At 40.9% G+C, this 24,535-nt stretch overlaps 1 protein-coding gene across 1 annotated transcript; it reads right to left on the reverse strand.

Annotated features, from left to right (window-relative positions):
• Positions 1-575: 575 nt before the first annotated feature.
• On the reverse strand, positions 576-23,458 carry LOC132838979 (complement C3-like). Its single transcript, XM_060859691.1, has 43 exons — positions 23,286-23,458; positions 23,070-23,117; positions 22,887-22,910; positions 22,398-22,593; positions 21,008-21,170; positions 20,798-20,868; positions 20,619-20,710; positions 20,459-20,541; positions 19,906-19,993; positions 19,111-19,213; positions 18,097-18,211; positions 17,410-17,525; positions 17,180-17,323; positions 15,757-15,963; positions 13,502-13,702; positions 12,467-12,625; positions 12,247-12,367; positions 11,832-11,903; positions 11,428-11,655; positions 10,346-10,724; positions 9,628-9,713; positions 9,391-9,530; positions 9,105-9,314; positions 8,900-8,966; positions 8,699-8,785; positions 8,413-8,616; positions 8,197-8,272; positions 7,944-8,103; positions 7,383-7,493; positions 6,160-6,304; positions 5,850-6,013; positions 5,423-5,575; positions 5,146-5,205; positions 4,980-5,070; positions 4,477-4,528; positions 4,315-4,402; positions 3,946-4,035; positions 3,750-3,855; positions 3,543-3,632; positions 2,785-2,862; positions 2,613-2,693; positions 2,386-2,533; positions 576-1,661 (listed from the first exon to the last, which is right to left on the reverse strand). The coding sequence occupies exons 1-43, from the start codon at positions 23,396-23,398 to the stop codon at positions 1,541-1,543; spliced, it is 5,331 nt and encodes a 1,776-aa protein (XP_060715674.1). The 5' UTR covers positions 23,399-23,458; the 3' UTR covers positions 576-1,540.
• Positions 23,459-24,535: the final 1,077 nt, after the last annotated feature.

A 24,535-nucleotide genomic window follows, 5' to 3' on the forward strand; every position in this document is an offset into this window, starting at 1 on the left:
GAAAAAATAAAATTATATTTCATTTCACTTCCAATATAAGATGGCCTTGTCTAAGTGATTATAAGCCCCATTTTCACCAAACACAAACATTCACAATCCTAACATTGGCTCATCTCCTGTTAAATTGAAGAAAATATATTCACCAATTCAATCCAAGAAGGTTCTATTGAGTAAATTTGTTATCTTTTAAACATTGTAAAATTCGTTGTGCATTCGTTACACTCTTTCGGTGTCCACCAGCAAGGGTTATGTGTAAGGAGCCAAAGTTTACGTATTGAAAATTAAAACCTTTGTATGCATTATTTAGTAAGAAAAGATAATACAATGAACATTTTGGAGGTTTGTCCCGCAAATTCTGGAATTAGAAATGAGGAATTGGGACAATTGAGGAAAGTCTTTTTTTCTCCCTTACACTCAGTATAGTTTACGTAAATGTCAACACGTTATCGCTCAGTTATATAAGCAGTTGAGAAACGTGGCTTGGTGAAAAGTCTAATCCTGATCCCTTCAGCGATCCCTTGTGTGAAGGAGGTTGTGTTTGTTCATCGCTGACGGTTACAAGGTCCAGCATTGGAAACACACTTACTGTGAGATGTGTGTAAATGCAGATAACAAATCTGTTTTTTCTGAATTTCTGAAGATAAAATTTGAGTCAGGAAATAAGTGCTGCGTACTTAGTAGTGTTATAAAGGTATTATATAATGTGACATTTCAACTTTATTTTTAATTGGGAATAAGCCACATTGACAACTGACAACTGTAAAAACCAAGGGAGTAAAATAGGAATACTGTACAGTGTGAATCATTGGATAAAGAACACTTATGAAAGGGACATGAAAGAGTTAAATTAATGTCACATGATCATGGTGCAGGGTCACGGGATTACCTGGGGATAGGAATATTAGTCACCTGTTCACTTAGTGTGGTAGAGAGAGGGGGTGAGTCAGGACGATGTATTCTTTGTTGACCATATACACATACTCATACACAACTTTTGAAAGAAGAAATATCTGTCTGTGCAATAAAAGGTGACTATTAACATCTGTTTGCCTCACGGATTCTTCATATGCGTCGCAAATGCATTGAGTTCCTGCTTCAGCCTCTCAGCCACTTTTAACAACGTAAGATAGCTGCTACAACTTACTAAGCTGAAGGAAAAAAAACAGTCACACGGATGCAGCGACACAATTATCAAAATGAACAATGTGCAAATTAGAACTGACAAATGAAAAGAATATACACAACTCAACACTGTGTTTCCGTGTGATGAGAAGGTTTACACCCCAAGTGTATCATGTTGTGTACTGTGTAGTGTTGTATAGTGTAGTGTGGTGTAGTGTACTGTAGTGTAATGTACTGTAGTGTAGTGTACTGTACTGTTGTGTAATGTAGTGTAGTGTAGTATGGTGTTGTGTAATTTGGTGTGTGTAGTGCATGGTATTGTTGACAGCTTTTTGAATAGTTTTGAATAGGACAGCTAGTTTTAATATGTGTGTGTGTGTGTGTGTGTGTGCACGCGTGTGTCTTGTTGTGTCTCGTCTCAGGTCTGGCAGCCATTGTCCAGCAATTCTGTGCTAAATGTGTCCAGTTGTGTACATGTGTCACAGGCTCCAGATGGCCAGAGCTCCACCCAAGTGTTCTTCCCCAGAGTGTACGTGTAGCTGAAAGTGATAGAAGAGAAACCATATAGAGTTAAGTGTGTACTATAAGATGTTCAGATCTTATTGTCCTGACCGCAGACGCAGTGGGAGAAACATTAAAGTGTGACAAACATGCAAGGGAGCCAACACTTTTTCACACCACTGTACGTCCCTCTGCATTGACTCCCTGAAGTTTTGACAAAAATTATGGGATTAATTAAAGCCTTTTTTGTCGTATTGTATTTTTTATTTTTAGTGGAATGCCTATTTTCCAGATTGAAGTGATCTTGTTAATGTAGGCTATCATTTAAATATGTAATTATTTTGTGAATATATATTGGACCCTGAACTGATGTAATTGTTTTCTATTCAGTCTGATTACTGTACAAGAAAAACGAGGATGACGGCACACAGAACACACCTTCAGTCCTAATTTAACAAACTTTTTATTTTATTAATTTACTACAAATAAGAGAATATGCCTCAAATACATACCTACGTTATGTATTTTGTAAAAAAAATAACCCTACAAGTGACTGGGTTTGTTTGTTTGTTTGTTCCAGTTTTGATAAGATTTGGCGATTTCATTCGTCACAAATGTCAATAAAATGTAAATTGTTTTCTTTTTGTAGTTCTATAATTTCCAAAATGCAACAAACTATTTAAATCTGTATATCATTTTGTTCATATTAAGGGTCAAATGGGTTTTGTGACTTTTGTGGTGAAACAGGGTTGTGTTTATTACCCGTTCTGGTCACTGCCTGCTTGCCAGATGTCAGAAGACGGACCGATGACAAGGTAGTCCTGCCCTGTAAGCAGATTAACCCCTAACCTGCAGCCAGCATGAGAGACAAACACTCTTGTGTCCTTCTCTTTTAGACCAACCTCAGAACCTGTGCACACACCAACAGTGTTTAAGATATCAGAACAAACCGCAATATCTTTACAAACAACCTTCAGAGAAAAACACACCTTCTTTTATGACCTGCAGGATCTCCAGCTCATATCGGTCATACTGACTTGTATTGACACTCGACACTCGGACCTTAAAAACTGGAAGATATAGCATGTGCATTAAACGCTGACATTCTTGCTTGCTGGAAACGGAAATCCATTAGCAGAAGCGATAATGTGCAAGGTTTACCGTGGTGGTTTCCACTGCACGCAGCATTCTTTCTTGCCGCAACTGTTTGAGCGCCAGTCTTCAACACGCAGCAGTCTCCTGCGGGGACGGATTATGAGGTCGCATTAAGTTAATCACTGAAATCTTAGCCATACTCGTACATTAGCATGAAGCAGAGAACACTTGACTAGTAGCACATGCTAGTTCACAGGCTTACCAGCTATTTTTACTGGACAGCCCTGAACAACGTTAAGCTGTAAGCGGTCATTAGTTCAAACATGAAACTTTTTTTTGGTAATCAACAACCACAAATATACAAACGCATACAGATGCTATATATAACAAGTATACTGTTAGCTAATCAAGAGACAGTCAGTTCATCTACAGCAACAGATTAATTTGGACAAAGGAAATCTGGCCAAAATAAAGGTGCTCCATTGGAAGTAGATTGCATTTGCTGGAATAAAACATTACCTACGTTGCCTGGTAATCTTAAAACGTTACCTTCGTTGCCTGGTAATCTTAAAACGTTAGCTATTTTGTGATTCCAACACAATGCTAATTGACGTGAAATTCTAAGCTACAGATTTTTTTGTTGCTGTATGAACATACTGTATAAATAGCTCTGTTCATTCATTCATTAATCTTTAATAAACACAATCACATCTGGAGCCAATCATGACTCCACTGGGCAGTTTCAGTACGGGAAGAAGTTCCAGTGCCAGAATGTTGTAGTAAGTGGATGGATACAGCTTTGTGTATCAACAGCTACAACTCACCCTGTGTGCAGCGACAAATGTCATCTTTACAGATCTGACTGAGGTGCTCTTTGTCCTCTGGAGGAGTATAAAACCTGCTGCAACGCTTATCTGAAAAAACACACACACACACACACACACACATACAGTTGACCATCACTATACAGATATCCATAGAAATGCGTTAAGACGTCATTCGTGTGTACCAGAGTTGTCATTCGTGTGTACCTGAGTTGTAATACTGGTATACAGTAACTATAGACGGTTGCAGGAGGCCCACTTTAAACTTCTGATTCAGCCTGAAGGTGATGATATCTGCCTCTTTGTTGGATACCTAAACGCATGTAACACAGACAGAGTATGATATATTGAGTATTTTACTTAAAGAAGATGGGCCTTAGCAGCATATAGTCCTCCATGTTACCTTGAACAGATGAATGATGAGAGATCCTCTGTCACTCAGATTATCTACAACTTGGAAGTTGTTAATATAGCGATCCACAGAGTTGGTCAGCTGTAGATACACAAATTTGACACAGATTTGAAAATCTGGATTTGCTGTTGTTTTTAATTTGCATTTGTACATTTGATCTTGTGCGTTTGATCTTGTGTGTTTGCTCAAGCTGTGGTGTGTTTGATCTTGTGTGATAATCTTGTATTTTCTTTAATCTGTTGTGCGTTTGTTTTCTTTGTCAAGTCTCTGGTCTTGCTGTCACGTCTTTGATCAAGGTGATTTGCACCGATATGTGTACCGATATGATCAGATATAGTGTGAGACTCTCCAGTTTCTCACCAGCTCCAGGTCCGAGTTTTCCGGTTCAAAGCCAGTGGGAAGGCTGATGTCCAGCACAATCATGCGCACCTGCTGCTGCACCAGAGCTCTGAATAGGTAAAAGATACTGTAATCTACACAACACCACAAAGCTCCGACCCCAGCGACAAGTTACTGACTTACCTTACACTGATACTGAGTTTATACACCTTCTCTACTTCTGCAGGAGGTTTCTCTGTAACACACAAAACCTTTAGAGAACACTCAGACAATACCTTTTCTCACCGCCTCACAACATTCATGCTTCCTGTCATTTCTGAATGTTATACATTTGTTGTTTACATATTACTTGTACCGCTGAACTAATCATGAGGAAAATGTTCATGTGCCACTAGGCTCACAGTAGCTAGCAGATTTTTAACTAGCTAGATAGAGAAAAGCTTCAAGAAAGCATTTCTGTACAACTCCTCATTTGTTCAGGACCCTTCTGACATCCGTTACTGAAGACAGCTGATAATCTAGAACACTACACGTGATATCAGCTGTGCATTCACACACCTAATTTTGTCTATAGACATCACGCTGCCAGAGCATAATCCATGTCACCTAAGCTAGGTCTTCATTAGATATCACCTAGACACTTAATGATGCTGTGTATAGAAAGCAAGTGAAGGGCTGGGACGAACCGGTGCTCTCGCTAATAGAAACGTTCAAGTCAAATCCGTTGCACTTTCTGTTTTTGTGTACATCAGGCAACTCGTTGTACACAGTTACCACCTGCAGAGGAAGACAATGAGTGAAACATCAAACATTAAAAAACACAGGTTTTATATTGGGGGTGGAAAAAAATACCTCCAGGATCCCCTGAGCACTTCCTGATGCCATCACTGTGAAGTCCTTATCTATAGGCACCTGTGTGACACACACACACAAAAGGTGTCACATATACAAACTAGCTTTACCCACATAGGTCAAATAGGACAAAGAGTGTAGAAAAGACACATGAAAGAATCTAGAAGAAAGTAAAGACATCTTAAAGACATTCATCACTCATAAGCCAAATATCAGTTAACCTTTTTATTTTCAAAACAGAGGAAGAAAAAGAAACTGTGAGATTTAAAACTCTGACCTTAGACGAACGTGCCACATGAGCCAGTGTTCTGTTGAAGGCCCAGTGAGTATCTGAGCTACCAGGAACACCAAGCACCACATTCAGGTTACTATCTGGATTAGGTTTCCTTACAAGGTATTCGGACAGAGCCTGTAGTACCACCAGGGTGGACTGAGAGAGATGGAAGGGGGGAAAGAAAAAAAAAACAATACAAAACTAAAACGTCACATCCTACTTTCAAGTAGTGCCAAGTTTGTTTACCACTACTAATAAATCCCCACAACATGATGCTACCACCACCATGCTTCAAAATTTCTCACTTCTACAGGTCAGAATGTTTCAGGAGGGAAAAAATGTAGCTGCTGGAAAACTCATAAGAATCTCTTGGGTAGGAACCTGGACAGGTTTTTTGATGATTTTGCAGACTTAATTCTAATACTAATACCTGCGTGGATCCAAATCCTCCTCCGACTCGTCGTTGCTGATTCAGCCATCTGAACGGAGCAGCTGCTTCCTGATAATGGTTGCCTTTAAGCAGGGCTAGCAGAGCATAACCTGTCGCTTCAAGTGTGAAGAACTTGTTGTCTGCGTCCGGCCAGTCTGTGCGGTCTGAAAGGACAACGTGACAAATGTCAGCAATATTATACCAGTCTAGCTAAATTCCTGTCACTGAGATTTACTGAAATCTTGTTCACAGGAAAGGTGTAGACCGCACGCTCAGGTAAGTGTAGGTGATCAGGTGTGACTGAGAGTACCCGGTGATGCCGATTTCAGCAACATGCTCTTTGAGCAGCCCTGATTGCTCACAGTCAGTGCGTAACACGCAATCGCGATGGAATACGGTCTGCGCAGGTTTTGGTATCGCAAATTCAGGTAGTATCCTGCTTTTATGAAACCCACCTGCAAAGAAAAGAGTTGATAGAGCACAGAAGTCTAAATGAGAACAAAAACATCAATTATTAGACAAGAAGAACAGAATAAAAGCTTCAGAGTCATAATAATATTAAGGATGCTGGCATTGTGTTTGCTCTGTAGACCGGCTCTGTGGGAGTGTGTGTGTATATATATATATATATATATATATATATATATATATATATATATATTTATTTATTTATTTATTTATTTATTTTTATTTTTTTTCTCCGGACTGTTTTTTGCCCTGGACAATTGTTTATTTATTTTGTGTGTGTGTGACATTGGTCTTCATTTTTTCTGGTGAGGGACGCCACTCTGCTTCCGGTATTCCACGCGGGGCTCCGCCTCACTTCCTGGTTGTGGTCCATTTCACCAGCCCAAGATCTGTTTTGTTTTTCTCGGTGTCCTGCGACATCCCCCCCCTCACCTGTCCGGTGGGGGACGCCGCTTCACTTCCTGGTTTTCCCGTGGAGGACGCCGCCCCACTTCCAGTCCACGGGGGGTGTTGCAGGCCCGTATGTTTTTTGCCCTAGGGGGATTTTTGTTTATTTTTTGCCCCGTGGTGGAGTACTTTTCCCGCCCTCCCCCCTTTCTGGTTTTCTGGACTCGTGTCTGAGATTGTGCTCAGCCCTTCAGCTCGGCTATGGACGTCGCTCGGCCCTTCAGCTTGGCTGTGGACGTTGCTCGGCCCTTCTGCTCAGCTATGGACGTCGCTCGGCCCTTCAGCTTGGCTGTGGACGTCGCTCGGCCCTCTCTGGCTGCGCATCCTTGTCTTCTGATGTCGTCTTATGTCTGGTATTTTCTGTGTCCTTGTTTCATGTTTTTAGTTAATAAATCCTGTTTATTTTTATGCTATCCTGCAGTTGGGTCTGTTTTTCCCCCGCGTTGCTGACACCCACAAAGATAGGAATATCTGAAGGTTTGCATTTGTGGGGACTGAGGTTATAGCATTAATTAATAATGACAGTGGAAAATCCTAAGAAGGATAGCAAGACAAAATTGTGTGTGTGTGTGTGTGTGTGTGTGCGTGCAGGTGTGTGTGTCTGTGTGTATTAATTACCTGCATGCTTATTTCCGGATCACTGCATGAAACGACGTTCATCGCTTCAGCCAACGCAATAAGTACAAACGCAGTCAAAGTTTCCCTGGATTCAGTACCCTGAAGACCTCCCTACACACACACACACCCATCAATTATACAAATTCTGATAAGCTTGACATCTTATTACAAGTTAAACTATTTTTTAGATTGATTAAAACAATCAGCACATAGTGAGAATGTGGTGCATTAAAGGCAATAACTTGATTAGTGGGTTGGGTCAATGGTGACGTTCTTGTTTCAGACAAAATCCTTGAAGCACGGATTTGAAACTCTGCAATGCCACATTTCACGTTACAGTATTTCTAGCTGTATTTCTATTTCTAGGTGCTGTTTAACAGAAGCCATGTGCTATGAACTTTACATACACCAACACCAACTCCAAAACACGTGCTTGCGGTATTGGCGCCAAACGATAATAAACTTTTGGAGTGGTCAATTCACACTCCACAGGATTTCCCCGTGTGCTCAATTAGTCGGTGACTTATGACGTCTATGTCATCATCGAGTCTAGTTCCTCACCGTCATGGAGGTGGCATAGACAGGGTTGTCCTCCTTGAATGCTCCAGATGTGAGCTGCTTGTGCTTGAGAAGGTAGAGCAAAGGACCACATATGTGCTGCTTATCCACCTTAATGAATGGATAAGCCATGGAGAACACCTTCACCACAAATGCAGTGATCCTGTAACACAGAGAGAGAGTGGTGGGGGTGATTACTTTCAGGAAGCAGGGTTAGATTCATAGGTTTAAAATCTATATCCACACACATAAATACCAGGTGCTAGTTCCTTCATTTCCATACGGTGGATACGAGTTGTCCGTTTTACGATAATGAAGCTGTTTCTCATATCCTGAGACAGAAGCATGGATATATAATTATTTATTATTATTAGGGCATTTAAACAGAATCTTTTTAGATAAAGTGACAATGACTCGCGCCTCCTTACTCCCACAAATATTCAAGTGAATAGAAACAATCTATCCATGTTACCCATCTTAATGTAGGAGATGGCCTCAACTCTGCGCTGGATTCCGACATTTTCCCACTGTGAGCTGCGGTCCAGATAGTGAGCAGCGATGAGCGGCAGCGTGATGCTAGCCAGGTTCTGCTCCACACAGCCTCCAGGCATTTGGATCAGTGCTGCAAGCGAGTCCTTATTGATAGAGTTATCGATGCTGTCAGCCAGCAAATTACCTAAACACACACAGAAATTTAATGAAAACAAATGAAGTCATCAGCAAAGTCAGTCGAGCTAGGAAGTAACTTATTATTTTACCTCTGACGTTGACAAATGTTTCTGGAAGCGAGTTGGGAACCACCGAATTCAGTTTGGCTTTGTCCACCCGAATGAGCTGATTTCCATCTGCAGACCAAACACACACACACACACAAACACACACAAAATGGACTTAGTTTCATGAATCCATATTAATTCTCTGGACTGTTACTAAATTAAGGCAATAGGAAGTGATCTCACTATCATCTCCTTCCTTAGCAGGATCCAACACAAAACTCCTCACAACCATCTTCTGAATGCCCTCCACCTACAGCAAGTGAAAGACACACATACACCATGTACAATCTTCCACCCGAGAAATATAAGAGGCAATACTGACAATATCCCCTAAATATAGTACATTATAAGTCATTGCTGCTACGGTCTCCACTACATGAAGCCTTACCACCACATGCAGAGTTTTACGTATTGCGTCATGTCCGGTGAAGCTCCACGACACGGCAGTGACCTGCAGGGCAAGCTCACCTGCTCGGAGAGGGATGACGGTGTAGGGGATGAGCACGGATGAGTGAGCCTTTACAAACACCTCCTGCTTATGATCCTCAGTATACGCAACACTGCACAGGTCCTCCGTCTTTGCCAGGACCACCAACACCTACACACAACCATAATAACTATAATTACTATAGTCGCTTTTTCCATGAAATTAACACACTGTGCACTCAAGTTACCTTCAGGTCCTTGCTCATGTAGTTGTGCAGCACAGCCTTGACCTCTACATGTTCGTTTCTGGCTGCGGTGCGAGGAAGACGAAGGTTGATGAAGAACGGCTTCCATGCTTTGACGTTGAAAGGCTCGGCCACACAGAAACCTGCAGAAAATCAGATTTCAGGGAGACCACATGCGAAATATAGAACTACACCTAGCTAGACGAACAAGCAGACAGTAAGAGATGTGAAGATGATTACCTGTACTCGATGATGCACTAATTCCCAGAATCCCCCACTGAGTGATGCTGTCAGGGAGAACGGACTCCACCGGCGTAACAGCCAATCTGAGAAGAAGGTAAACATGGTGCTGGGTTTTCACATGCAATTCTACGACTACCTGAAGGACCAAGGTAGACATGACATTATATTTTTGTGAAATTGTGATGCCCTGGCTGCTTTAAATGAACAATTTAAATGAATGAAAAATATAGAATGGTTTCTCTATAAATGAGGAAAGCTAAACAGTGGTTAAAAAGCATATCGTCACTGTCGGGCGGAAACCACCTATGTCCAAATTATGTCAAATTCATTTTTTCGCATATCGATGCTATTGGTCAGTCCCCACGTGGGTCTGTTATTTTTACAAGTTATTAACCAATCTAAAGTCTTGAAAATAGCTTGAGCACAAATCTCTTAACCCCATTGGACACTTCAACTCTCCACCTCTTCTTCACTCCACGAGAGGGCTTCGCGGCATATTTCTCCTCAAAAAGAGTCGCAATGAATCAACACGTCTTCTGAGGTAAATGTCTTCAAAACACTGGACTAAACCCTGTGCATTGCATATAAGATACTGCGTTTTTTAAATTTCCTGAAAAATAATGGTTTTGGAGATACGAGGATTCCGCCTGACAGCGACGATATACATTTATATAGAAGTATGACACCATTCAAAATAAAAATGTTTTACACTTACCCATCTGGCCCAGAAGCTCCAGGAAGCTGCACATCTGTCCACAACCAGGACTCAAAGAACTTGGTGCGTACGTAAATATCATCTAGCTTGTCATAGTACTCATCACTAAGTGTAAATGATGGGGTTCCTATCTCACCTCCCAAGGTAGGAACAGAAATTCTAGCACTTGCAACATGAAGATCACCAACACCACCAATACTAGAAAGGAAAGCTTGAGCAGGAGCAACACCATCAAAAGGTCGTTGAGGAGTAATTGAACCAGGTACATAAACAGGCTCAGGACCAGGTATTGAAATAGGTCCAGATAAAATAGGGACTCCAGAAACAGAACCAGAAACATGAAAATCGTAATCAGATGCGGCAGCCATGCTGATAAAACCTGAAAGATTAGAAACCTGGGTGAGTTACCCATTAGTGGTCTGTATTGACACAATCATGACAATATAAATCAGGAAATGTCAAATAGTTACATTGTTAGCATTAATGCTATATTCAAATCACTCCACAGATTAGCACTATTCATCAAGGAGGATGAAAGTTAGCAAGTGCTTCCTCTCAGACGTGTGAAGTTGACTAGCACAAGATTTCAAACGGGCGCTCATGCAGCGTAACACACGGCAGCCTGACACTCTGCCTTCTTTCACATAAAGGAGCTCACAGATACACATCACTTCATAATACTGACCATTAAAGCAACTCTCTCTCTCTCTCTCTCTCTCTCTCGCTCTCTCGTTATGTTACCAATCCCCTGTGCTGAAGACATACTGACCAATACCCAGCTCCTACACTTGAGACTCCATGTATCTAAAGCTTTACATGTTGCTTTACAGAAAATTTTAAAATTACATTTACGTCTTTATTGAATAAAACCTTTTTTTAGAAACCTCTGATTGCACTCATACCGGTTATGTTACAATTAGGTTAATAAGAACCCTACGATCGGTAATTCCAGCTGACCAATTGATGTTCTTGAACATTTTTCTAGACCAATCGGATTAGGGACTTTAAAAAGTGCTTCTGGCATAAAGACAATTTGCAAATCAAATATAAAATCGTGGAGATGAGAACATAAAAGATAATACCGTGTTGTTCTGTTGTAGTGGGTGGTGGCTCTGGAGTGGTGGGTGGTGGTGGGGTGATGTTGCCCAGTTCTTCACCCCGGTACTGTGAGCAGCACTCAAGGAAAGCCATCACACAGCTCCAGTTCTCAGTGATGTAGAGAGCACGACGACGGCATGAGTACGGCATGGGAATCTCCCTCATGCCATCGAAGCAACAACGCCGCAGAAACTGGTCGGAATGGGATTTCTCTGAATACACACACCCACACACACACACACACACAAAATCAATCAGCACTGTGTTATTTCCAATTTTTAAACAAACCAGTAAACGTATATTACATGCTGAAGGATCCAAACACCTTCATGAAATTAGCAGTATTATAATTGAAAAAAAAAACACACAATAACAACAAACACCTCACCAAGTTTATGCCGGAGACGCAGTTTTTCAGCAGAGCGCCTCCTCCTCCGGGGGTTTGAAAAACACGGCAACACTAATCAAAGATAACTGTTATTAGAATCGATATAACTGTTCAAATCTGTTAACAGAGATCAATAATGAACTTGAGGGATGTCGAGTGCTTGAATGTCTGAAATATATAGAGCACATTTTTCACTCCCAGTTCAGAACTCCACCTGAGCTGTAGACATCCTGCTTGGTCAGCATACAATTTAGTTTAGTCCAGGTCTGGACAATAGCATAGACCAAGAGGTCATGATCACAGAAGTTCCACCATTTCCTCATTCACATCTATAGCCTACCTTATTGTAACTTTCTAATAAACACTCCTAGGCATTTCAGTGTTACACAATTCACACTCCAAAAAAAAACATTACTATTGGTAGATGTGAAGAAACTTGATTGAAAACTCAGGCCTGCGTCCACGAACACCCCCATGCTGCTTTGCCCTCTGCCTCGAGAGCAGCCTAAATGCCCCTGTTCCAGAGTGTCCCAAATCTGGAGGTACACAACCGGATTAGTGTCAGAATCACATCTCAGTGAATCATCAATGTATAAGCATTGCTAGTACACTGACTGCAGAGCAGTGCACTTCACCTTCCTCTGCGTCAGGCGGTTTTTACTCAGCAGAAAAACTGAGTTGTCCACGGCAACCAGGCTGACTTTTGCGCCAGGGTCGCCCCTGACCTGGAAGCTAAAGCTGTTACCCGGTGAATACGAGTCCTTCGCTTTACCAGTCAACGGTTCAAGCTTGAGCTGCAAATTTTGCATAAAGCGATTAGCAAATAATGAAATCATGTGAGCATTTCCATAAATACCTTAAACAATAAGGCAAGCCACGGCTTTATACAGATATATACAGATTATACGGGCTTTATCTATCCCCGAGTTACAATTCTCCGACCTACGAATTTTTGATAACGATACAACAAAATTGTAAAGATATTTAAAATTTTGCACGGCAGGCAATCATAGCAGTGTATCTGGTATGATACATTGGGCTCCTGCCTTGCCGCCTTGTGAGATACCTCACCTCAGTTTCGCTAGAGATTGATAGATACGATACTTCACAATACACAATACTACCCCATATGGTCATATCACCATTCTTTGTCTCCTGGGTAAGCTAGGTAATGATTCAACTTGCGATATTTTCTACAGTAGTTACAATGTGGTCATCAAACACCTTCGATCTCCTTCGTTACATGGGGACTACCTGTGTGTAGTTCCTATGGTAACAGGGATTCATAGACACTTTGTCTAATTGTTGATACTTTCTATAAGGATATGTTTATGGACTCTGTAAGGAGTCTCCAGTCTCCAGTGTCCAGTGTTTGTAACACTTTTGTAACCATCTCTGGACTAAATATGGAACTAGCTTGTCTCTGGGACCTAGAAACAATAAATAAATAGCATAACTTCTATTTATGAATGATACTTCTATCATTCATTTCTTAGCATAGCATATAAATAGCATAACTTCATTCATTTAAAAAAATTAATCCGGAGAGGAAGCTTGGGAGGTAGCAGTAACTCCACAATGCACCAGGCTGCATCACATGACCACAGGACTGATTATTTATTATATGTAGTAATGACTACGAAGTGAAAAGAGCAAGAGAACTGACTCACCGAACCCAAACAACGGCTCTCCAGTTTCACCAAAACAGAATCGGCTATCACTTCTACGCTGTAGGTCCTCGGGAGGTTGTAGTACGCCACAAAGTGGAAGGCAGGCAGCATCTCTGGAGTCAGCAGCAGAGACAACTTCATCATTTTGTCCTCTGTTACATTGATCTTGCCGGAACGAATGATCCTCCCCTTGTTGAACACCTGGGAATAAACATAGCAAGTGAAAAGAAAGAAAGAAAAAATCCAAGTCCATTTAACTGGTGCACACTCACCGGTCACTAATGCAATTATCCTGTAAGCCAATCACATGGCAGCAGCACAGTGTATAAAATCCCACAGGTAAAGACAGAGATCAAGAGAATCTTCAATTAACATCCACATTGTCTTTTAATGTCATTATCCATCCATCCATCCATTTTTCTGCTGCTTATCTCACTCACTCATGAACAAGACCCCAAGATACTTAAACTTCTCCACTTGAGGCAGGAGCTCTCCACCAACCTGAAGGGGGCAAGCCACCCTTTTCCGACTGAAACCATGACCTCGGACTTGGAGGTGCTGATTCCAAACCAAACTCCTGCTCTGGTCATATATGGACCGGACAACCTTTAGCAGAGGGCCCCAGACCCCATACTCCCAGAGCACCCCCCACAGGTTACCACGAAGGACACAGTCGAATGCCTTCTCCAGATCCACAAAGCACATGTGGACTGGTTGGGCAAACTCCCATGAACCCTCCAGCAACCTGGCGAGGGTATAGAGATGGTCCAGTGTTCCACGACTGGGACGAAACCCGTATTGTTCCTCCTGAATCCGAGGTTCGACTATCGGCCGTATTTTCCTCTCTAGTACCCTGGCATAGACTTTTCCAGGGAGGCTGAGGAGTGTGATCCCCCTGTAGTTGGAACACACCCTCCGGTCCCCCTTCTTAAACAGAGGGACAACCACCCCAGTCTGCCAGTCCAGAGGCACTGTCCCCCGCCGCCACGCGATGTTGCAGAGGCGTGTCAGCCAAGACAGCCCCACAACATCCAGAGACTTGAGGTACTCAGGGCGGATCTCATCCACCCCCGGTGCCTTGTAACTGAGGAGCTTCTCAACTACCTCAGTGACCTCAGCTTGGGGGATCGACAAGTCCACAACTGAGCCCTCGGCCTCCGCTTCCTCAGTGGAAGACATTTTGGTGGGGTTGAGGAGAACCTCGAAGTACTCCTTCCACTGTCCAAGGATGTCCCCAGTCGAAGTCAGCAGATTCCCACTCCCACTGTAAACAGTGTGCGCAGGGTACTGCTTCCCCCTCCTGAGGTGCCAGGCGGTTTGCCAGAATTTCTTCAGAGTTTGCCAACCGATAGTCCTTCTCCATGGCCTCACCGAACTCCTCCCAGACCCAAGTTTTTGCCTCTGCAACCACCCGGGCTGAAGTTCGCTTGGCCCTCCGGTACCTATCAGCTGCCTCCGGAGTCCCCCGAGCCAACCAGGCTCGATAGGACTCCTTCTTCAGCTTGATGGCATCCCTTACTTCTGGGGTCCACCCCCGGGTTCGGACCTTACGGCCACAGTTCCTAGTGGCCGCGTCGACAATGGAGGTGGAGAGCGTGGTCCACTCAGACTCAATGTCTCCACCCTCCCTCGGGATCTGGTTGAAGGTGGGAGGTGGGAGGTGGGAGTTGAAGATCTCTCTGACCAGAGACACAGGAGATCGGCTCCACGTCGCTCCTTCGGGTTGAGCCCAGCCGGGCCCCATGGGGTAAGACCCGGCCACTAGGCGCTCGCATGCGAGCCCCAACCCCGGGCCTGGCTCCAGGGTGGGGCCCCGGTTGCGCCATACCGGGTGACGTCACGGACCTTGCTTTGTTCTTCTTCATAAGGGGTTTTGAACCACTCTTTGTCTGGCCCGTCACCCAGGACCTGTTTGCCTTGGGAGACCCTACCAGGGGCAGAAAGCCCCAAACAACATAGCTCCTAGGATCATTCAGGCACGCAAACCCCTCCATAACAATAAGGTGGCGGTTCAAGGAGGGGTCATAATGTCATAACGATGATGCCAAATTTCTCATTTCAAAGAAATCATTCCTTTTTTGTTGTTTTTAAACTTTTGTCTAGGACCATTTGAAAATGATGTTAATTTATGCAAATAGGTGACACTTTGATTAAGAAAATGGATGCTGTTATAACGACTGGGAGTTTAAGCAATAGTGTTAAAAATCCTAGGATTTACTAAGCACACTTTAGAGCAAGAGCACAATGAGACTCACAATATATGAAATCTGCCCCTTGTAGTCTTCCTGGGAGCTGATGAGGTGAAGCTGGAAGTCTAAAGTCTCTCCTACTTTTGCCTTCTTCTTGTCAACAGTGATGTAAAGATAGCTCGGATCTTGCCAATTGGAAGGTGAGAACACATCCACCAACCATTCGGTCTTCGCCTGATGCTCCGGCTTCAGATCCAGATCGACTGTTTTGACCTGCAGGGATGGGCAACGAGCAAATGTGAGACATAGAAGATATTTCAAGGATCTTCAGTCTCATGTGTTGCACTCCATCATACTCTCATCACAAAACTACAGACTTCTGGTAATTTCCAAAATATCAAAGTGTACTAAAGGCAGTAAAGCGTTTGAATATTTAGCTCCCAAACTTTGGAATTTCCTTCCTGACAGTGTTCGGGGCTCAGACACACTTTCCCAGTTTAAATGCAGCTTAAAGACATATCTCTTTAGCCAGGTGTTTACATGGCGGGTGGGATTTTGCTAGGTTACTGTGTTTGTTTTAAAATCTTATTTATCTGTATGTTTGCTTTTGGATGCTTAAATTTCCTCTGGTATCAGTAAAGTACTTAAGTGAGTAAGTATCTATCCATCTATCCATCCATCCATCCATCCATCCATAATCCATCCCATAACCTGCTCCATTACATCTGATCAAATGCAGATTATCATCTAGTGCTGGTTAATATTATGAACAGCAGCTACACTAATTCCTTTCCACTAGCTTCTCTTTTTCTATTCATCCTTAGGCACCCAGAGATTGTTCCAGCTCCAGTTATGAAGATGTCAGACCTTCAGTGAGAAGATGCCAACTCCATGTGGTCTCTGAGGACAACAACCTCCTCATCAATACACAATTATCAGACTGTATCTGGCTGTAGAAAGGACATTATTCATAATAACACTCTCCGGTGTTTTTAACAGTTTATAATCACACCCTCCCGTGGCACCCAAATGAGAATGAGGTTCACTTTTGAGTCTGGTTCCTCTCAAGGTTTCTTCCTCTTCCATCTACTGTAATGGAGTTTTTCTTCACCACATTCACTTCAGTCACCTCAGACTTCATTGGTTAGAGTTCATTAGGGATAAATACAAACACGTTTAAATATAAGTCTAATAATAATCTTGAACTTTCTGTAGTATATTTATGATGTTCTGTCAAGCTTCTTTGAGACAACGTACATTGTTAAAAGTGCTATAAAAATAAAATTGAATTGAATTGAAACTTCAACATGTTCTAGAAAGACAGAGATACACAGTCCTAGATTGTTCTCACTTCTGGGTCAAGGACACTAACACTAACACAGCGTGAAGCCTTGCCACCTGTTACCTGTGGTGTACAGTACCTTGTGAGCAGGAACTAAAATATAATTGTGTAATAAACAGTGTGTAATAAACAATGTGTTTCATTTACCATAATCCTCCTGCTTCTAAGGCCGCACGGCATGTTAAGGGACACTTTGATTGTCCCGTTGTGCTCCGTGACTGGAGCGGACAGGTAGCTGATTTTAACCGGAATGTTCTGGGCCGGTGAGCCGTCGTGGTGGCTAACAGTAACCTAAGACACAAAACACAACTGTTTTAAATGGTTGTAACTACAAATCAGTTCAATTGTCCGTCATCTGATTGTCGTGTATGTGTTACCGTTAACTCAAATGGTAGGCCCATTTTATAAAACCTCAATGTGTCTTCGACGGTAAGTAGGTACGGTGAGGAGATGATTTTGATGCCCGACTTTTCCGCTTCCACGAGGTCGCTTCCTGGATTATAAGTAAATAAATATCCGAACATTAAAGACGCTTTGGGAAAAGGTTTACATGAAATGTTTACAGGTAACTCGTACAAGCTCAAGTTTGTTAAACAGACTTTAAAAAGCTACATCAACATATGCATGTGGAAAGAAGCTTCGTATTAAGACTCACACTTTTTTGTTTTAAAACAAGCATCTTAATTAGGTCCGAGCTTCACAATTTCAGCTAGTTTAGTTCAAACAAAACAATTTGATTTACTGGATCCAGAGCTGCTTAATAAGAAGTTCAGTTATTCAGGAAGCCCAGAAAACAACCAACGTAATCAACTATGTCAGCCGTTAGCTCGAAAAAATGTTGGAAAACTCTTGACTAGTTCATTTTCATAGCTGTACTAAACTGCACATTGTATAAAAATCCTTTAAGCGTAATGTACTGTATGAAATTTGTGATTACACAAATATTAAGTAATACTGGACGTTTAAAGGTGTTTTTTGCTGTAAAGTAAAAACTGAAGCACATGTATGACTAGTGTCACATCTTTGGCCAGATCTCAATATGACCCACAAAGTGATGTTCTTACCTGTGTTAGTTATCACGGAAGCTTTGATGTAAATAGACAAGCCGTCTAATATTTTAACATCAGGATATGCTTTCTTGAGCTCAGCAACGGTCAACGTGGCGTTCCCACCATCCAGCTGCACCGAACAGAAATGAGAAATGAACAAGAGCGTGGCGTTCAGACTCAATCAGGTATTGACAAGGTTTGAGGTTGAACGATGAACAGACCAAAAAAGAGACGATAGATCAGAACTTCCTGATATTTACAACTGTTTGACATCTTTGGACGTCACCTTTTGTTTGAAATACAAATGTTCAAAAATACTGGATCACCTGACTGACTGCTGTTTCGTGTTGCCCAGGTGTGTCCTTTTATTCTGATAGTTTAAACCACTGTCAGTTCAAGAAGCTTTTATTGTCATTTCAACCATATATAGCTGATGCAGCATTTCTCCAGGACCATGGTGCTAAATACAATGTCTGGAGCTCGTGGATCTGCTCATTAGTCTGCTCAGGATCTGCCCAGGATCCAAAGCTCATCTGTGAAACATGGTGGTGGTAGTGTCATGGCTCAGGCTTGCATGGCTACTTCTGGAACATTCTCACTACGCTTTTTTTGATGATGTAACTCATTGTGCTAGCAACAGAATGACTTCGGAGATCGACAGAAGCATACTGTGTGATAATTTACTGAGAAACGCATCCGATCTTATTTCGGGGAAGCTTCATCATACAACAAGATAATGATCCAAAACACACTGACAACACACCATAGGAGGAACTGTGGAAGGTTTAAGTCCTGAAGAGGCGACTGAAGATCCTCCAAAACAAACAATGACTTAGAGAAGCTGTAATGTAAAAACATTACAAAAGAAGAATGCGACAGTTTGGTTATTGTCTGTGGGTCAATTCATGATGCAGCTTTAGCAAGCAATGGATACCAAGAGGTATTTACTTTTCCTCACATAAAAATAAGTTCCCCATCTTTTCTCTAGACTTAACCAGTTCCTGTACAGTACCTTTATATTTCACTTACATTTTTGACTTGCTTCATAGACGAGACTCGGATGTTCACTCCATCCTTCTCTACTCCAAACAACACATACGCCACGCCGTCCACTTTCTCTCCGTACACGTATCTGAGACAAGATATGAAAAGCTACTAAGAAGGAAAATCTTCTGTTGTACCACTTACACCTACACAGTTGTCTTCTGGTTTAAGTCACAGTTTCTTAAACCTGGATTGCGGATGATTGTCAGTTGTGCAGGTCTGATCCAAGCCCTCTGATTGATATATATTTTGATACGAAGATCTCACTTTCTGTCACGGTAAAAGATTTTTTTTCCTGTTCATGAATGTAAAAAACTCTACCAATGTATGACCCACTTAACTATGATATATATCTATATATACTATCTATATCTATCTATAACTATATAATATCAGATTAATAGTTATTACGGAAGCCTTTGGAATATTTTTGGAATATTTGAACTGAAATAAAAAATAAATAAAATAATTTTATATAAATAATTTATAATTAAAATTAAAAATAATTTTATTATAAATTTTAATTTTTTTTGCATACACAATTTAATGTCATTAGATTCCAGTATAATTTAATATTGCTTTTTTTAATTATGCTTTTTTTTTCTTTATATAACTGAATTGCATTCAATTAAGTTTCTTTCCAAGTCCAGGTGAGAGGAAAAAACTTTAAAGGGGTGAAAAGGAGATCATTTCTAATTAATTCTTTATGTATTTAATAATAACCTTAAACAATATTAACTTCATCATATCCATGGTGTAATTAAGTAAGATGGCACTTACCTGGCATACACCTTCACCTCCAGCTCTTCATCTTCCAAACTCAGATGGTACTTTTTCGGCACCAGTGTGACGTTAAACGCTGGAAGCTCTGCAACCGACACCGTTTTGGGAATGCAGTTGTTTAAAAAAAAATAAATCAAAACATCAACGTTTGAACATAAGCTACGTTCCGTGTCATACACATCTCACAAATGTTTGACTTCACGTTGTCACGTTAGCAACATCTCCTGATGTACAGAGCTCTCCTAAGACCTCAGCATGGCATCGATTATGGCAAATTTCCAAAAAGTTCCTATAAGTTACTATCTTCGTTCTAGAAGCATCTTGAATTTCTCGCTGTACACAAAGGCTTCACCTTTATCTACTAAACAGATTGATAATATTCCAATTTCTTTAGCTATGTACAGTAGTGCTTTTGAGTGAATACCAACATCAACATCTGGTCCACATTTCATTTGAACAGCTGCATTGGAAATATGTCTAATTTTTTTTTTTTTATTCTCTGAGCTCTTAGTATTAAATCTATTTCCATAGTAAAGATTTGTATACGTACCGTATTTCTTCACCTCAAATTCTGAGCCATATTTGTTCTCTACGAAGTTGTTGAACTTGGCAACAATCTTCCACTTGCCCTCTCTATAAAACAGTAAAAATAGTAAAAAAGAAAAGAAAAGAAAAAGAAATAACAGATATATCTCAGCTTCTATACGTACTTGACGATGTCTGGGAGTGCGTAAGTGTCCGAATAAACACCGCCTTCTGCTCTGACCTCAGACGCAGCATAGACTGTAATGTCATCAATGTTCTGCAAAAGCAGAGATGATGTTTAGTCTCACCATAATAGACATTTTAAAACCGTCCCCAATTTCCTAAATGCACGTTAGATATCTACCTGAATTTCAACTGAAATTGTACTATTGAAAGCCTGAAACTCCGGAGTGGAGACAAACGCTCTGAAGCGCACTGTGTAAATAAGAAAGCTGATTTTATTGGCTTAATTTATCCAAGTCCAAACACATACCTGACAGTAATTCAGCAAAGTTTAGGTACAATAGGATACGGCAGCAAAAGATGATTAACGATTAAGATGTTTGGTTATTACCCGTGTCTCCAGGATTGTAGATGGGTTTGTCGGTCTGGATGAAAATGTAACCAGACAGAAAGGACACTTCACTGAAGTACTCGACCTGTAGATGTCCGAATTTAGCGAGCAGCCGGACGTGTCTGGTCCCTGAGTGTTCGGGCCACTGGTCTCTGCTGGGAATCTGACAATGTGTTCAAAACAAATAGCTTTGTATGTATTCAGCTCAGATTATTCTTACCAAGCCAAGAGCTGAACTCGTTCACACTTATCGCCATACACGAGTGTTATCAGCTCGCCATTCCTTATTACTCAGGTCCAGAGCATCTTGTTTATTTGTGGAAACTCGTCCAAATCGCATTACAGCTCTTGATTGAGCTCTCTGGGAACGTTTAAAGCTGTCCATTACAATCAGAAGATGACAGGATTCTGGTGGCGGCTGAAATGTCTACTAGTCTGACCAAGGATTTCACTTTTCTTTTCCTACGTTAAATTCAGTGGGTTTTAACTTGCACTGGGTCCTTGATCACAGTCGTCCACTTTTTTTTTTTTTTTTAAAGCTCTTGTTTTTCAATTCAATTCAATTATTTATTTGTATAGCACTTTTTACAATTGGCATTGTCTCAAAGCAGCAACAAAACATAAACATAGGATATATATATATATATATATATATATATATATATATATATATATATATATATATATATATATATATATATATAACAAAAGGTTATTATAAAGAATAATATAAGGATTAATAGAATACAAAATTCAAGATTAATATTAGATATATTTAGTTCACAATGTGTATGTATTTATCCCCTATGAGCAAGTCTGAGGTGACTCAGGCAGCAGTGGCAAGGAAAAACTCCCTTAGATGGTAAGGAAGAAACCTTGAGAGGAACCAGACTCAAAGGGGAACCTCATCCTCATATGGGTGACACTGGAGGGTGTGATTATAAATATACAGTCAAACATCAGCTTGTCCATGTACAGATTCTGCCATACTTGTTTTTTTCAAGCAGAACATTTAGGAAAATGAGGCTACTTTCTCAACTCCATCTCTGGCATCATGCACCCAAACCTCTGTTTCTCTTAACTACTAAAACCTGCTTCCCTTCAGCCTTGTAGGTTCCTCTGTTGTTCTCGCCTAGCTTAGCTCTGGTCTTGTACACAGCTTGTGGATTTCTTGTTATTCAAGTCTTATAGTCGCTTATAGTCGATAATTTGCTTGGTTTATTCCTTCTTTTATTTTTAGTTGACATTTCACTTGAAAATTCTTAACATCCTTCTTGAGTTCCTTTAATGTGAAAACTCATATATAGCCTCATATATATTTATATATACACACACCATTCTCTATCTAGATACGTTTACAAATAATAAAATAAAACAACATTTAAATTACCGTAATGGTTTTGAGGGCGCTGTAATTATTGTCTGCGTTCAGGGTGACGGTTGTACTTAGCAATGTTTGTGAATGACTCTGTGATAAAGTGTACACGAAGAAATCAACGTCGACACCATGAGAAAGTCCAAACGCCTCCAGCAGGATATTTTCTTCACGCCCTGCTCTTAGAACCGCTGGAGCCACAACAACAAGCCTTAAAAACACCACACCCACAGACTGATCTGATACACATTCGATATATTGGGTAAAATGGAATCAAGTCAATAACGTGGCATCAGTTCAAATCAGTTTAAGATGCTTAGAGACAAAGTCTGTAAAAGGAGTGTGGATGCTTTGTGGAACCTCCAACAACACACTGACACTTAATGCGGCTAAAATCACTCCTACAATGAAACTAACGAATACAAGAAAACAGGGTGTATATTTTTTTATCTAACACAGATTGTGTGTGTGTGTGTGTGTGTGTGTGTGTGTGTTCATCTTTACTTCTTGTGTACAAAGTCCAAATGCCTGCAAACACACAGAAAAAACACAGTCGCAGATAGCTGTCTACCATCAGCAGCAGCGTTTCTACACACTTTATATTATTCTTGTCACATTTAATAAAAGATTTCTGACATTTAACTTCTGCATCGTCACAAAAAACACACTTTCATACATGTAACTTACAAAGGTCCAGTAAAGTAGGTAGGAAGTTGTGCGATAAAAGGAAGGGCTCTGTAACACAAAACAAACTAACATTGGAGAGATGTGCTTTAAAGGACCTGGACAAGTCACTCAAACACCGTATACAACATGGATCGAGCGAGACGTCCGAGATCAGGCCCTACACTGAAGTGCAACTTTCCTCTTACAAGTCTTCAAGTTGTTTAAAGATCTACTCACCTCACATCATCGACCATGACCTGAGCGCAGGTTCTCATGGACATGATCCATATGAGCAGCAATAATGTGGGCATCTTTACAGATAGGAGATCTTTCACCATGTGCAGAGACATCAGACAAACCACAAGCGGAGGTAGGAATGCTCGGCTCTTTCGCCGTCCTACGCTATTGCCCAATTATCACTGGATCCGGGTTTGCTGTCAGTAAGACTATATACTGATCAAAAAAAAAAAGAAATAAAAAAAAAAGAAACCGCATTATTCCCATTTGCTGCTTGAGCCCCAACCCTTCGATCGATTTAACTCTTGCCTTGCTGAAAACATTTAAATTCTGCTCATTTTCAATTCTGCACACTGCACCAACGTCAGCTTAGCGAGTGCAAATCTCTGGAATCGGGTGAGATTTGTCTAAATAAATGTAAAAATTCATTCTAATCAAGAAACTTCAAGATACCATTTAATTTCCTGAGAAGCCACAAAGTAGAAACCTTCATATGGCTCAGGATGGATGTGTTCCTCTTCTGGGCCACAAAGGAAAGTGTGATTCTGAATCATTACTGTTCTAAAGGATGTTTATTACCAGTAGTAATGTGAATGACAGACCTGAGCTGAACACAAGACAGTATTTAGGATTCCAGCAGCAGAAGGTGACGTCTTTTATTCACTCTACAGAAGTGACAGAGTGCACGGTTTAGTGGAATGAACGTAAAGTTAACCAGACTGAACTCCCTCTACAAACCTGTTTGGTTAAAATCCTGTAGAATTTATTTATTTATTTGTAATATTTGCATATGGACGAAGGTGTTGTAACTTTTTGGAAAACTGATATGAACTGGAAAGACGAAATGGAATTTAGATATATAGTATTAGATAGATAGATAGATAGATAGATAGATAGATAGATAGATAGATAAAAATAAAATAAAATAAATCCACCCCTTCAAAACAATCACATTTCAGATTCTAAGCTCAGTTTAAGCAGTCAAGATTTTACTTCTGGATTTTAGAAATTGTCCAGTTTTCCAGAACTCAGATTTTAATCTTCTATGAAATTCTAAACAAATACAGAATCAAACTTCATGCCATTTTCCCCTTTAAATCAGCCGTCAAAAAAAGTAGTTTGACGGCTGATCAGCGGAAATGAGACTAAATAAAACCCTAGAATGAGCTTCTTACGGTGTAAAGCTGCTTAGGTTACCACACAAGGCATTAAATCAGCACTCACACAGCTACGAGAGGCATGAAGACCTG

This window comes from Tachysurus vachellii, chromosome 23 (genome assembly GCF_030014155.1).
Source record: "Tachysurus vachellii isolate PV-2020 chromosome 23, HZAU_Pvac_v1, whole genome shotgun sequence".
In the NCBI taxonomy this organism is placed as follows: Eukaryota; Metazoa; Chordata; class Actinopteri; order Siluriformes; family Bagridae; genus Tachysurus; species Tachysurus vachellii.

Bases quoted from the DNA above. Each gene is read 5' to 3' on its own strand.
- LOC132838979 (XM_060859691.1), bottom strand. From the start codon at position 23,398: ATGTCTCTGCACATGGTGAAAGATCTCCTATCTGTAAAGATGCCCACA. The intron at 5,071-5,145 runs GTATTTTTTTCC...CTTCCTCTGCAG, and splicing joins GTGCTCAGGGGATCCTGGAG to GTGGTAACTGTGTACAACGA. The intron at 1,662-2,385 runs GTAATAAACACA...TATCACTTTCAG, and splicing joins GCAGGCAGTGACCAGAACGG to CTACACGTACACTCTGGGGA.